Raw genomic sequence first — 15,098 nt, forward strand, 5'->3', positions numbered from 1 at the left:
TATTGAGAGGACAGGGATGGCTACAACGTGCTGCAAACTGAGTGAGGGTCCCCACAATCCTCAGCAAAGGTCTGTGGCGTGCAAGTGGGGAGTAGAGGGCCCCCAAGTTCCAAAGGAAGGGAGGTACTCGGGAGCTAAAGCCCTTGGCTGCTGTGGTAGCAGCTGCAGATGGCAGCTCGTCCACAGTGCACTTCGAATGAGGTCATATGAGCGGGACTCGGGAAATGGCTCCGAAATCCAGAGAAAGGGGTCAGGGTATGTGGGAATCCGGCGGGGGTGGGGGATGGATGAAGGAAGGTGTCCTTCCTCTCTCCAGTGCAATTTGGTTTGGTGAGTCTCAAAGCTACCAGATGGCACTTCCCAAGTCAGGCCCCCGCAGGAATCAGGGTGGGCTGCGTGCCTCGGCCCCTGCCACAGGGACAAGCCACACCAGTGGCCTCCCTGAGCTCAAATGGCCGGATCTGGGGCTTCTGTCTGGGTGCACACCTCCTTGCTGTGGCCAAGTTCCCCCCTTCTCTGAGCACCAGCTTCATCCTCTCGAATGAGGACATCGATTGCTACCTTGGCACGTTACTCTCTTCATCCTGTGAAGACTCATTAGGCTTATCCTACAATTACTAGCTGGCCCGAAGAGATATCTCCTGAATCCAGATTAAGGGGGAGTCTCCCAGGCTCATCTGGCATGTCTTCCCTGAAGTCTGCCAAAACCCACACCCTTGCATTTCCAGGGACTCCCCTTAGCCAGCTGGGCAGAAAACCCAGCATGGTTCAAACAAGCTGACAGACAAGCGGGAGAGGACTCACGGGCAGACGGCCTCCCTCAGGTCTCGGGTGGAGCTCTGGGACCACAGCAGCAACGGGCCATCCCAGCCCCTGGGCTCAGCAGTGCCCTCATTCTCAGGCCGGCGGCTCTGCCCTGAGGGGAGCAGGAAGGTCACCAACTGCCGCAGGCGGACCTCAAGCCCCTCCCACTGCTGGAGCCTGACCTCCCCCGGCCCCACCCCTTCCCCTACCCCAGCAGGACGAGAGCTCGTCTTCCCCTGGCTTCCAACGTGAGGCCCGACCCTGGGCCCCGATTGGGCACTGCCCCAGTCCGGAGCCAATCACAGTGGCCAGGGAGGTGGAACGCACCGATTGGCCAGGGCCAGGTCATGTGACCATGCTCCCCAGGAAACTCAAATATTACCAAGATTCCCTAACAAACCAATGAACGAAATTATCCAGTAAAGGCAAACCGTACTTTTTAATGAGGCCAATGTGACAGAAAAAAAAAAAAAAAAGCTTCACAATGAACTGCTCAAGGAAGCTACTAAATAAACTTTCAGAAAATTTAAGTAGTTTTTTTTTTTTTTTAATAGGGTGACGGAGAGCTATACCTTTCCCATCTATGTGAATTTAGGTTTAAACTAGATTTCCCTTGGCTATTATATAAGACAAAAAAACCCACATCACCCCCTTTCACTTCCCCCACCCCCAAAAAGGGTTTTAGTCTATTGAATTTTTGTGTCCTCAGTTGTGTCTGATTCACGGCAACTCACGAACTCTACACAGCCAGGCTCTTCCGTCCATGGAATTCAGGGCAATTTTTTTCTGTCACAGTAAATGCCCACCCTGGGTGATCCAAAGGCAAGGGCTCAGAGGATCCTGAGAGACTAACTCCTTTCAGCTGAGCACAAAGCTGGCTCCTCACTGGGATGCCTGTGGCCTGGGGCTCCCAGAGGGGAGAGCAGCACTCGCCCCACCGTGTGGTCACTGCTGGAAGTGCAGGCTGCTCCTCACTCCCCCTTGACAGTGTCCCTGAGGGCAGAACAGTGTGAATCTACTCAAGGTGGAAACGCAAACTCCGATGCAACCAGACTTCCCACAAGGTCTCCAAAACCACTCAGGAACAGGGAATTGGAAACTGCAGGGCATGACATGAATGGAGATGGAGACTTGACACCTTACACCGAGTTCACTTCCAGTTATCCCTAGACAAAGTTTCCATGAAAACTCGTCACAAATCTAGAAGAACAATGAGCGGAAACCGGACACGTGCTTTGAGTCTTCACACACAAAACTAAAAGGCAGTCCACAAAACAACCCAGAGAATACAGTGGACTTTGCAAAATCAAAGATATCTACTGTGGGAAAGACCTCATGACAAAAGCAAAAGACAGGTCATACATCGCGAGACGAATGAGTGGAAACACAAAGCTTCTCAAGGATGTGTCTCCAAACAGACAAAGAACACCAACACGACAAGCCTGTGAAAACTAGGGAAAGGTCTGAAGGGACACCAGACTGAGGAAGACACACACAGAGTATCCCGGATGATGTCCAGCACAGAGGGCCTGAAGAAACAACAGTCTAGTTGCACTCCCTCGGGCCTGTGTGACCCTGGATGAGGCCTCTGTTTCCCGGTGGCTCTGACAGATGGACAGGGAGGAAGGGGAAGAGAAATCACTTGCATTTCTAATACTCACAGCAAAGTCTTCCAATGAGAAGGGAATTATCACCCCCACTGACAATGCCATTCACTGAAGTGATACCCACGAGTCCATCTAACCCAGAAGGGAAGGAAGGACCTGTTCTCACAAAACGGCGAGAGATGGAAGAAGGAAGATCAAGCCCACACCAATCGCTGCAAAGAGAAGCTGTGCTCAGGGCTTGAAAGAATTCCTATTGGGAAAATGATGTCACAGCCCCACAAGGCAATCCACAGCTTCGATGGTATTCCTCCCAAAATGCCAATGCATTTTCGCACCGAACAAAGAATTGCAACAGGGGTTACGGAAACAGAAAAGAGCCTAAATTGTCAATACAATCCGACGAAAAAGCCCCGATACGGACATCCAAGGTTGTGTGAAAGGAAATTAGACGAGCAAACTAGGATCCTCAGGAGAGTATCGGAGAAGGCGATGGCGACCCACTCCAGTACTCTTGCCTGGAAAATGCCCTGGACAGAGGAGCCTGGTAGGCTGCAGGCCATGGGGTCGCGCAGAGTCAGACACGACTGAAGTGACTTAGCCGCAGCGGCAGCAGCAGGACAGTATGCTATTGGGAATACAACAACACACACAGATCCAGATCGATGGAATAAAGTTGAGGGTCCAGAAACAAACCCCGGCATCCATGGTCAACTCGTCTCTGACACAGAAGGGGAGAATATCCAAATGGGAACAAGAAAGCCTCTTCAATCAATGTCCATGGGAAAACCAGACAGCTACATCTGAAGAACGCTATTGGTTTTGATCTCACACCACCTCAATATCGGGGAAAACCCTCACCCTAAAGGCTGATGTCATGAGATAGCTAGAAAGAAGCGTAGGTCAAAGGCTCCTTAACATCAGAGTCTCCTTGCCATTTGCTGGGCGGAGGTAGAAATGGGTCTCTTCAAGTAAGGGAAAGAGGGAAACGAAGTACACCAATGGGTTTCCATCCAATGGAACCTCTTCACAACAGAGAAGCTAAGCATTCACAAATGCAAAAGATAGGAAACGGAACATGAGAGACTCCTTGCAAGTGGTGTATCTGAGAAGGGGTTCATATGGAAAGAGACGAAGAATGCACAGCACTCAGATTCCAAGAAACACCACCACCACCCTTGACCCTTCCCCCATGACCAACTCCGACCTAAAGCCTTTCTCTCCCTCTAACCTATCCCTAAAACATAACCCTCATCTAATCATATACATGTGCATTCCTAGCATCCATCCATCCACACACGAGAGAGAAAGAGGAAGACACAGACTGAATCGAGAAAGGAAAAGAGAGGGACACAGCCAGAGAGAGACACGGAACCAAAGAGAGGAAAGGAGTCGATGGCCCAGACTTTTCATCACTCTGTCTCGAAGGTAGAAGCAATGACAGCGCCCATCCACCCCAGAAGGGGGAAAAGGACGGAAGGTTTGGAGAGGAAAAGACAAGAACCCAGGGATCCATTAGAAGCTCAGCCACCCGCAGAAGCCGAGCTGGGACACTTGAACAGAATCTCAATGCAAACAGAGGACCAGAAAGTTGGCTACTCTTTTCTATAAGAGAGGGAGACCTTCGAGTCTTCCTTTCGGTGCTCCAACTTGGATGCGGGGTCTCAAAACAGTCAGGAGGGGGAGTGCCTTTTCCTGGGTTCCACGGCGCATCCAGGCCTCGTTCTGCCCCATTCTGTGCTGTGTCAGCCCTGGATGGAGTCTTTCTTTCTGAAGTCTCAGCGCACAAGCTCCACGTGATATCGGCCCCAGGTGGAAAGGCATGGAGCTGCTCGTAGGCCGCCAGACCTAGGAAACAGATGGGAGAATGACCCCCTCTCTGCAGATGGAGAGACTGGGGAAACCCTGAGGGGCATATGCTTGTCCAGGGCCACACCACTTATGAGAAGAAGGAGCCTGGTCTGAGAGCAGCGGGGTCCTCGGAGCTCAGGCCCTGGCTGCACCCAGGCCTCCCCAGGGCTGTGGGCTGGGCTGTGTGGCTGTCACTGTGCCTGCACATGGCCTAAGGGGGGTGGTCGAGCAGTCAGAAACCCAGAGATTCCCTTGGGAAGTTTTGGGGAAGGGACCTCAGCACGAACCCCAGGAAATGATGTCACCTGCCGGCAACAGAACCCAACAGAACCCGCAACCCGGGTATCCAGGCCTCCAGAGCGGAGAGGAGCCCCCAGCCAGATCACTTGCTGCCAGGATGTTCTGCTGTTTGCCCCTGCCCAGAGCCCGGGGCCGCAGGAGAGCTCACAGGCAGTGTGCGTGGGCACCCTGTCGACGTTGGCTCAGGGCACCCCCGAGAGGCCTCTGGCCCTTTGCCCGGAGAAACAGAAAGGTAACACGGGGAGCCCCAGGCCGGGCCAGGCCACCTCTCCCATGCCACCCGGAAACACCGGGTCCTTTGCCTGTGTGTGTGGATGCGGGTTTCTCGGGGTGTGTCTCCCTCAAGGAAGCCCAGGCGGATGTGGGGTCAGAAGCCTGCGGACAAGTTGTGTCCACACCCCAGGGGAGAGCAGGCTGGGTGGGATGGGGAGAGTGCGGGCAGCGCCGGCCGCCCAGGCTGACCTCACACCCTCAGGTGGGTCTCTTTCCTCCCGGGTGGGGATGTGAGCAGACACACGTCTCTGACCCTTCTGGGAAGAGAAGTTCGAGCAGGCAGAAGCAGCGGCTCCACTGGCCGGGCCCAGCTCGGAAAACTCCCAGCACGGCTGGCTGACGGTCACTGTCGTTGCAGAGCTTCCCACGTGATGAGGCCGAGGACGGGGACACCCCGTCCACCTCCTGGAGGGAGGGGTCGGAGCACCACCCCCCCGCCCGTGAGGCCCAGTGCAGGCTCCAGGTGAGCGTGCCCACGGAGGCATCAGCCCCACCGGGGGCGAAGCGGAGGCGGGGAAGGCCTGCTGCCGAGACACCGCCCAGGATACACCCGGCGGCCCAGTCTGAGGCTGCCACGGAGCTCAGCACACCCGGCTCCGACCCAGAGTCCCGAGAACCCCGGCCTCTGAGGCAGCAGGAGGACCTGGAGCCCAGCACGCCAGAGCACAGAGGTGAGGACGCTGGGGCTGGTGCACGGGAGTGTGTGGGGAGGGGGTGCTGAGCTACACAGGGACGAGTCCCCGAAAGATGCTGCTGGGCCTGCAGCAAGCGCTGGCCTCACACCCCCACCCCCATCTTGCACACTTCAGTCCCAAAAGACATCCGACGCTGGGTATTCTTTGGGAATCTCTTGGAAGCATTCTGTCCCGGGATACGCACATGCCAAGGCTGGCCTGTGGGTAAACTTTGCTTCTCCCCCAGCTCTAGCACTGGCCTCCAACTGGAACCAGGCTCCACTTCCCAGACCTGTCCCTACAGAGGTGGTGGCTCCAGGTGCAGGACCCAGGAATCCACCGAGGGCTGATGGAGAACCGAGACTTGCCCTCGCAGAGACACCAGGCCAGCTGGGTACTGGCCAGCACACCGGGCAGATCGGATCTCCGTGCCTGCAGGACCCCCAGCTCCAGGCACTGATGTCCCACCCCCTCAGCGAGAACCTCCACCTCCACGTGCACCTGTACCTGCTCGGGCTTTGGCAGGAGAACCCGAGGCAGAGGAGGAGTCACCGCCTCGGCAGGGAGAGCCTGCCCTGGCTCCCGCGCAACACCCAGACGCCGACGATGACTCACCCGCCCCTGCAGGAAGAACGAGCCCCCGCTCTGGACAGAGACCCAGAGCCCTTGCCGGAAACACCACGTCCAGGGCAGCGGTCGGCTCTGCAGCCTCCATCCCTGTCTGCTCACCGTGGACGCCGGCAACTCGTTCTGCCCCCAGGGGACATGGAGTTCCTTTCCCCTGAACTGCTTTGCATTTGGTTTGTTTCCACCTTTCTGGTGATGTTTTATTGTTTGTATGGTTTCGTGTATTTCTGTTGGTTAAGTTGGGATTAGTAAACTTTTTCATCATTGTTGCAATTTGGGAACACTGTTGTGTAACTCTGGTGATACTGTGTTACCATCACCACTTTGTAGTTGCAGACCCCTTCCATCTTTATGCCCCACCCGCCAACAAAGCCTGGATTCAAGGCAAGCACGCCCTGTTCATCCCTCCCCCCCGATCCTGAACACAATTTCATCTTTTCTTTCGGCATTCCTTCCTATATTCTTGGTGTCCCCAATCAATGCCTCTCAGTGAAATGACTGAAGGAGTTTTTTTCGGACTCTCCACCTACTGTAAGACTCCATTGGAGAGTTCTCATTTTTATGTCCTTTGAAGTAGCCTTTGATAGCTGAAAGGACGGTGTACGTCCTTTCAAGATATCATGTGCCAAACGAAGCCCTTTTGGCAAATGCCATCATTATCTCCAGGCAGGCATTGCTGTTTGAAGGGTGACATCTCAGCCAGAAGGCAGAGGCTGAGCTCCTCTTGTTGCACCAGCTCCCAAAAGAAGCCAAGAAAGGGAGCTGGAACAACAAACCACCCCAACGCCCAGGAAAGCGTTCTTCACGACAGCAGGCTAGAAAATGACCCAACAACCTTGTGGCCCAGAACCCCTCTAGAAAAATCACTGTTCCATAAAAAAGAGAAACACATGGGAAGTTCCAAGGAGAGGCAATGCCCACGGCCAGTGTACTTTAGAGACGGCCTGACCGCTCCGGGGAAGACACGCACCGACGGAACCCCTTGGGAAACAGCAGTGATAGTCCTCACCGTCGTAAGGGTTTCCTCTGGGGACAACCTGCCCTGGGCACCACATGAGGGAGCAGACCGGCTTCTCTTCCTCTGCCCCACACCATTCACTCATGAAGGCAGCTCAGGTGTTCTCATGCCCTGCCTGCCTGCCTGCCTGCCTGGCTCATCCGTGAGCTGTGCCCACCTCCAGGGCAGGACTCCACCTTCTCCTCTCTGTGTACCGTGACTCTGCACACAGTGGGCTTTCAGAACCTTAGGAGACTTGAGCCATTCCCACTCGAGCCAGAACCCTCCCCAGGAAGGAAAACAGCTGTGGAGTCATTTTGGCCCCAGCACTGGTTCCCAAACCCTGGCGGCTCCTACAGCCTCTACGGTGTGAAGAGGGAGGTCCCTTCTGACAGAGCTTTCCGGCTGTCAGATCTAAGCTGTTGTTTCACTGTCAGCTGTGTCTCTTCCGTTGCAGCCAGGTGGGCCACGCTGCTCCAAAGGAGCTCACAAGCTGAGTTGCAAGGGAGGTATTGAGAGGACAGGGATGGCTACAACGTGCTGCAAACTGAGTGAGGGTCCCCACAATCCTCAGCAAAGGTCTGTGGCGTGCAAGTGGGGAGTAGAGGGCCCCCAAGTTCCAAAGGAAGGGAGGTACTCGGGAGCTAAAGCCCTTGGCTGCTGTGGTAGCAGCTGCAGATGGCAGCTCGTCCACAGTGCACTTCGAATGAGGTCATATGAGCGGGACTCGGGAAATGGCTCCGAAATCCAGAGAAAGGGGTCAGGGTATGTGGGAATCCGGCGGGGGTGGGGGGTGGATGAAGGAAGGTGTCCTTCCTCTCTCCAGTGCAATTTGGTTTGGTGAGTCTCAAAGCTACCAGATGGCACTTCCCAAGTCAGGCCCCCGCAGGAATCAGGGTGGGCTGCGTGCCTCGGCCCCTGCCACAGGGACAAGCCACACCAGTGGCCTCCCTGAGCTCAAATGGCCGGATCTGGGGCTTCTGTCTGGGTGCACACCTCCTTGCTGTGGCCAAGTTCCCCCCTTCTCTGAGCACCAGCTTCATCCTCTCGAATGAGGACATCGATTGCTACCTTGGCACGTTACTCTCTTCATCCTGTGAAGACTCATTAGGCTTATCCTACAATTACTAGCTGGCCCGAAGAGATATCTCCTGAATCCAGATTAAGGGGGAGTCTCCCAGGCTCATCTGGCATGTCTTCCCTGAAGTCTGCCAAAACCCACACCCTTGCATTTCCAGGGACTCCCCTTAGCCAGCTGGGCAGAAAACCCAGCATGGTTCAAACAAGCTGACAGACAAGCGGGAGAGGACTCACGGGCAGACGGCCTCCCTCAGGTCTCGGGTGGAGCTCTGGGACCACAGCAGCAACGGGCTATCCCAGCCCCTGGGCTCAGCAGTGCCCTCATTCTCAGGCCGGCGGCTCTGCCCTGAGGGGAGCAGGAAGGTCACCAACTGCCGCAGGCGGACCTCAAGCCCCTCCCACTGCTGGAGCCTGACCTCCCCCGGCCCCACCCCTTCCCCTACCCCAGCAGGACGAGAGCTCGTCTTCCCCTGGCTTCCAACGTGAGGCCCGACCCTGGGCCCCGATTGGGCACTGCCCCAGTCCGGAGCCAATCACAGTGGCCAGGGAGGTGGAACGCACCGATTGGCCAGGGCCAGGTCATGTGACCATGCTCCCCAGGAAACTCAAATATTACCAAGATTCCCTAACAAACCAATGAACGAAATTATCCAGTAAAGGCAAACCGTACTTTTTAATGAGGCCAATGTGACAGAAAAAAAAAAAAAAAAGCTTCACAATGAACTGCTCAAGGAAGCTACTAAATAAACTTTCAGAAAATTTAAGTAGTTTTTTTTTTTTTTTAATAGGGTGACGGAGAGCTATACCTTTCCCATCTATGTGAATTTAGGTTTAAACTAGATTTCCCTTGGCTATTATATAAGACAAAAAAACCCACATCACCCCCTTTCACTTCCCCCACCCCCAAAAAGGGTTTTAGTCTATTGAATTTTTGTGTCCTCAGTTGTGTCTGATTCACGGCAACTCACGAACTCTACACAGCCAGGCTCTTCCGTCCATGGAATTCAGGGCAATTTTTTTCTGTCACAGTAAATGCCCACCCTGGGTGATCCAAAGGCAAGGGCTCAGAGGATCCTGAGAGACTAACTCCTTTCAGCTGAGCACAAAGCTGGCTCCTCACTGGGATGCCTGTGGCCTGGGGCTCCCAGAGGGGAGAGCAGCACTCGCCCCACCGTGTGGTCACTGCTGGAAGTGCAGGCTGCTCCTCACTCCCCCTTGACAGTGTCCCTGAGGGCAGAACAGTGTGAATCTACTCAAGGTGGAAACGCAAACTCCGATGCAACCAGACTTCCCACAAGGTCTCCAAAACCACTCAGGAACAGGGAATTGGAAACTGCAGGGCATGACATGAATGGAGATGGAGACTTGACACCTTACACCGAGTTCACTTCCAGTTATCCCTAGACAAAGTTTCCATGAAAACTCGTCACAAATCTAGAAGAACAATGAGCGGAAACCGGACACGTGCTTTGAGTCTTCACACACAAAACTAAAAGGCAGTCCACAAAACAACCCAGAGAATACAGTGGACTTTGCAAAATCAAAGATATCTACTGTGGGAAAGACCTCATGACAAAAGCAAAAGACAGGTCATACATCGCGAGACGAATGAGTGGAAACACAAAGCTTCTCAAGGATGTGTCTCCAAACAGACAAAGAACACCAACACGACAAGCCTGTGAAAACTAGGGAAAGGTCTGAAGGGACACCAGACTGAGGAAGACACACACAGAGTATCCCGGATGATGTCCAGCACAGAGGGCCTGAAGAAACAACAGTCTAGTTGCACTCCCTCGGGCCTGTGTGACCCTGGATGAGGCCTCTGTTTCCCGGTGGCTCTGACAGATGGACAGGGAGGAAGGGGAAGAGAAATCACTTGCATTTCTAATACTCACAGCAAAGTCTTCCAATGAGAAGGGAATTATCACCCCCACTGACAATGCCATTCACTGAAGTGATACCCACGAGTCCATCTAACCCAGAAGGGAAGGAAGGACCTGTTCTCACAAAACGGCGAGAGATGGAAGAAGGAAGATCAAGCCCACACCAATCGCTGCAAAGAGAAGCTGTGCTCAGGGCTTGAAAGAATTCCTATTGGGAAAATGATGTCACAGCCCCACAAGGCAATCCACAGCTTCGATGGTATTCCTCCCAAAATGCCAATGCATTTTCGCACCGAACAAAGAATTGCAACAGGGGTTACGGAAACAGAAAAGAGCCTAAATTGTCAATACAATCCGACGAAAAAGCCCCGATACGGACATCCAAGGTTGTGTGAAAGGAAATTAGACGAGCAAACTAGGATCCTCAGGAGAGTATCGGAGAAGGCGATGGCGACCCACTCCAGTACTCTTGCCTGGAAAATGCCCTGGACAGAGGAGCCTGGTAGGCTGCAGGCCATGGGGTCGCGCAGAGTCAGACACGACTGAAGTGACTTAGCCGCAGCGGCAGCAGCAGGACAGTATGCTATTGGGAATACAACAACACACACAGATCCAGATCGATGGAATAAAGTTGAGGGTCCAGAAACAAACCCCGGCATCCATGGTCAACTCGTCTCTGACACAGAAGGGGAGAATATCCAAATGGGAACAAGAAAGCCTCTTCAATCAATGTCCATGGGAAAACCAGACAGCTACATCTGAAGAACGCTATTGGTTTTGATCTCACACCACCTCAATATCGGGGAAAACCCTCACCCTAAAGGCTGATGTCATGAGATAGCTAGAAAGAAGCGTAGGTCAAAGGCTCCTTAACATCAGAGTCTCCTTGCCATTTGCTGGGCGGAGGTAGAAATGGGTCTCTTCAAGTAAGGGAAAGAGGGAAACGAAGTACACCAATGGGTTTCCATCCAATGGAACCTCTTCACAACAGAGAAGCTAAGCATTCACAAATGCAAAAGATAGGAAACGGAACATGAGAGACTCCTTGCAAGTGGTGTATCTGAGAAGGGGTTCATATGGAAAGAGACGAAGAATGCACAGCACTCAGATTCCAAGAAACACCACCACCACCCTTGACCCTTCCCCCATGACCAACTCCGACCTAAAGCCTTTCTCTCCCTCTAACCTATCCCTAAAACATAACCCTCATCTAATCATATACATGTGCATTCCTAGCATCCATCCATCCACACACGAGAGAGAAAGAGGAAGACACAGACTGAATCGAGAAAGGAAAAGAGAGGGACACAGCCAGAGAGAGACACGGAACCAAAGAGAGGAAAGGAGTCGATGGCCCAGACTTTTCATCACTCTGTCTCGAAGGTAGAAGCAATGACAGCGCCCATCCACCCCAGAAGGGGGAAAAGGACGGAAGGTTTGGAGAGGAAAAGACAAGAACCCAGGGATCCATTAGAAGCTCAGCCACCCGCAGAAGCCGAGCTGGGACACTTGAACAGAATCTCAATGGAAACAGAGGACCAGAAACTTGGCTACTCTTTTCTATAAGAGAGGGAGACCTTCGAGTCTTCCTTTCGGTGCTCCAACTTGGATGCGGGGTCTCAAAACAGTCAGGAGGGGGAGTGCCTTTTCCTGGGTTCCACGGCGCATCCAGGCCTCGTTCTGCCCCATTCTGTGCTGTGTCAGCCCTGGATGGAGTCTTTCTTTCTGAAGTCTCAGCGCACAAGCTCCACGTGATATCGGCCCCAGGTGGAAAGGCATGGAGCTGCTCGTAGGCCGCCAGACCTAGGAAACAGATGGGAGAATGACCCCCTCTCTGCAGATGGAGAGACTGGGGAAACCCTGAGGGGCATATGCTTGTCCAGGGCCACACCACTTATGAGAAGAAGGAGCCTGGTCTGAGAGCAGCGGGGTCCTCGGAGCTCAGGCCCTGGCTGCACCCAGGCCTCCCCAGGGCTGTGGGCTGGGCTGTGTGGCTGTCACTGTGCCTGCACATGGCCTAAGGGGGGTGGTCGAGCAGTCAGAAACCCAGAGATTCCCTTGGGAAGTTTTGGGGAAGGGACCTCAGCACGAACCCCAGGAAATGATGTCACCTGCCGGCAACAGAACCCAACAGAACCCGCAACCCGGGTATCCAGGCCTCCAGAGCGGAGAGGAGCCCCCAGCCAGATCACTTGCTGCCAGGATGTTCTGCTGTTTGCCCCTGCCCAGAGCCCGGGGCCGCAGGAGAGCTCACAGGCAGTGTGCGTGGGCACCCTGTCGACGTTGGCTCAGGGCACCCCCGAGAGGCCTCTGGCCCTTTGCCCGGAGAAACAGAAAGGTAACACGGGGAGCCCCAGGCCGGGCCAGGCCACCTCTCCCATGCCACCCGGAAACACCGGGTCCTTTGCCTGTGTGTGTGGATGCGGGTTTCTCGGGGTGTGTCTCCCTCAAGGAAGCCCAGGCGGATGTGGGGTCAGAAGCCTGCGGACAAGTTGTGTCCACACCCCAGGGGAGAGCAGGCTGGGTGGGATGGGGAGAGTGCGGGCAGCGCCGGCCGCCCAGGCTGACCTCACACCCTCAGGTGGGTCTCTTTCCTCCCGGGTGGGGATGTGAGCAGACACACGTCTCTGACCCTTCTGGGAAGAGAAGTTCGAGCAGGCAGAAGCAGCGGCTCCACTGGCCGGGCCCAGCTCGGAAAACTCCCAGCACGGCTGGCTGACGGTCACTGTCGTTGCAGAGCTTCCCACGTGATGAGGCCGAGGACGGGGACACCCCGTCCACCTCCTGGAGGGAGGGGTCGGAGCACCACCCCCCCGCCCGTGAGGCCCAGTGCAGGCTCCAGGTGAGCGTGCCCACGGAGGCATCAGCCCCACCGGGGGCGAAGCGGAGGCGGGGAAGGCCTGCTGCCGAGACACCGCCCAGGATACACCCGGCGGCCCAGTCTGAGGCTGCCACGGAGCTCAGCACACCGGGCTCCGACCCAGAGTCCCGAGAACCCCGGCCTCTGAGGCAGCAGGAGGACCTGGAGCCCAGCACGCCAGAGCACAGAGGTGAGGACGCTGGGGCTGGTGCACGGGAGTGTGTGGGGAGGGGGTGCTGAGCTACACAGGGACGAGTCCCCGAAAGATGCTGCTGGGCCTGCAGCAAGCGCTGGCCTCACACCCCCACCCCCATCTTGCACACTTCAGTCCCAAAAGACATCCGACGCTGGTTATTCTTTGGGAATCTCTTGGAAGCATTCTGTCCCGGGATACGCACATGCCAAGGCTGGCCTGTGGGTAAACTTTGCTTCTCCCCCAGCTCTAGCACTGGCCTCCAACTGGAACCAGGCTCCACTTCCCAGACCTGTCCCTACAGAGGTGGTGGCTCCAGGTGCAGGACCCAGGAATCCACCGAGGGCTGATGGAGAACCGAGACTTGCCCTCGCAGAGACACCAGGCCAGCTGGGTACTGGCCAGCACACCGGGCAGATCGGATCTCCGTGCCTGCAGGACCCCCAGCTCCAGGCACTGATGTCCCACCCCCTCAGCGAGAACCTCCACCTCCACGTGCACCTGTACCTGCTCGGGCTTTGGCAGGAGAACCCGAGGCAGAGGAGGAGTCACCGCCTCGGCAGGGAGAGCCTGCCCTGGCTCCCGCGCAACACCCAGACGCCGACGATGACTCACCCGCCCCTGCAGGAAGAACGAGCCCCCGCTCTGGACAGAGACCCAGAGCCCTTGCCGGAAACACCACGTCCAGGGCAGCGGTCGGCTCTGCAGCCTCCATCCCTGTCTGCTCACCGTGGACGCCGGCAACTCGTTCTGCCCCCAGGGGACATGGAGTTCCTTTCCCCTGAACTGCTTTGCATTTGGTTTGTTTCCACCTTTCTGGTGATGTTTTATTGTTTGTATGGTTTCGTGTATTTCTGTTGGTTAAGTTGGGATTAGTAAACTTTTTCATCATTGTTGCAATTTGGGAACACTGTTGTGTAACTCTGGTGATACTGTGTTACCATCACCACTTTGTAGTTGCAGACCCCTTCCATCTTTATGCCCCACCCGCCAACAAAGCCTGGATTCAAGGCAAGCACGCCCTGTTCATCCCTCCCCCCCGATCCTGAACACAATTTCATCTTTTCTTTCGGCATTCCTTCCTATATTCTTGGTGTCCCCAATCAATGCCTCTCAGTGAAATGACTGAAGGAGTTTTTTTCGGACTCTCCACCTACTGTAAGACTCCATTGGAGAGTTCTCATTTTTATGTCCTTTGAAGTAGCCTTTGATAGCTGAAAGGACGGTGTACGTCCTTTCAAGATATCATGTGCCAAACGAAGCCCTTTTGGCAAATGCCATCATTATCTCCAGGCAGGCATTGCTGTTTGAAGGGTGACATCTCAGCCAGAAGGCAGAGGCTGAGCTCCTCTTGTTGCACCAGCTCCCAAAAGAAGCCAAGAAAGGGAGCTGGAACAACAAACCACCCCAACGCCCAGGAAAGCGTTCTTCACGACAGCAGGCTAGAAAATGACCCAACAACCTTGTGGCCCAGAACCCCTCTAGAAAAATCACTGTTCCATAAAAAAGAGAAACACATGGGAAGTTCCAAGGAGAGGCAATGCCCACGGCCAGTGTACTTTAGAGACGGCCTGACCGCTCCGGGGAAGACACGCACCGACGGAACCCCTTGGGAAACAGCAGTGATAGTCCTCACCGTCGTAAGGGTTTCCTCTGGGGACAACCTGCCCTGGGCACCACATGAGGGAGCAGACCGGCTTCTCTTCCTCTGCCCCCACACCATTCACTCATGAAGGCAGCTCAGGTGTTCTCATGCCCTGCCTGCCTGCCTGCCTGCCTGGCTCATCCGTGAGCTGTGCCCACCTCCAGGGCAGGACTCCACCTTCTCCTCTCTGTGTACCGTGACTCTGCACACAGTGGGCTTTCAGAACCTTAGGAGACTTGAGCCATTCCCACTCGAGCCAGAACCCTCCCCAGGAAGGAAAACAGCTGTGGAGTCATTTTGGCCCCAG

At 55.0% G+C, this 15,098-nt stretch overlaps 2 protein-coding genes and 1 long non-coding RNA gene across 3 annotated transcripts in view; 2 read left to right on the forward strand and 1 right to left on the reverse strand.

Moving 5' to 3' along the window:
• LOC145517946 (uncharacterized) overlaps positions 1-15,098 on the reverse strand; it is a 233,750-nt gene that overhangs the window by 11,293 nt on the left and 207,359 nt on the right. The window contains exons 56-59 of the long non-coding RNA XR_014062431.1: positions 11,671-11,896; positions 8,445-8,556; positions 4,031-4,256; positions 805-916 (exon numbers count right to left, since the gene is read on the reverse strand). This is a non-coding gene — a long non-coding RNA (uncharacterized LOC145517946). The remainder of the gene's footprint in view (positions 1-804; positions 917-4,030; positions 4,257-8,444; positions 8,557-11,670; positions 11,897-15,098) is intronic.
• On the forward strand, positions 4,621-6,406 carry LOC145517899 (uncharacterized). Its single transcript, XM_081521228.1, has 3 exons — positions 4,621-4,791; positions 5,191-5,503; positions 5,754-6,406. Exons 1-3 carry the CDS (start codon positions 4,657-4,659, stop codon positions 6,380-6,382), a joined length of 1,077 nt encoding a protein of 358 aa, XP_081377354.1. The 5' UTR covers positions 4,621-4,656; the 3' UTR covers positions 6,383-6,406.
• Positions 12,262-14,046, forward strand: LOC145517916 (uncharacterized). The gene is made up of 3 exons (XM_081521251.1): positions 12,262-12,431; positions 12,831-13,143; positions 13,394-14,046. The coding sequence occupies exons 1-3, from the start codon at positions 12,297-12,299 to the stop codon at positions 14,020-14,022; spliced, it is 1,077 nt and encodes a 358-aa protein (XP_081377377.1). The 5' UTR covers positions 12,262-12,296; the 3' UTR covers positions 14,023-14,046.

This window comes from Giraffa tippelskirchi, chromosome 8, assembly GCF_054371585.1.
Source record: "Giraffa tippelskirchi isolate mGirTip1 chromosome 8, T2T-mGirTip1v1.2.pri, whole genome shotgun sequence".
Lineage (NCBI taxonomy): Eukaryota > Metazoa > Chordata > Mammalia > Artiodactyla > Giraffidae > Giraffa > Giraffa tippelskirchi.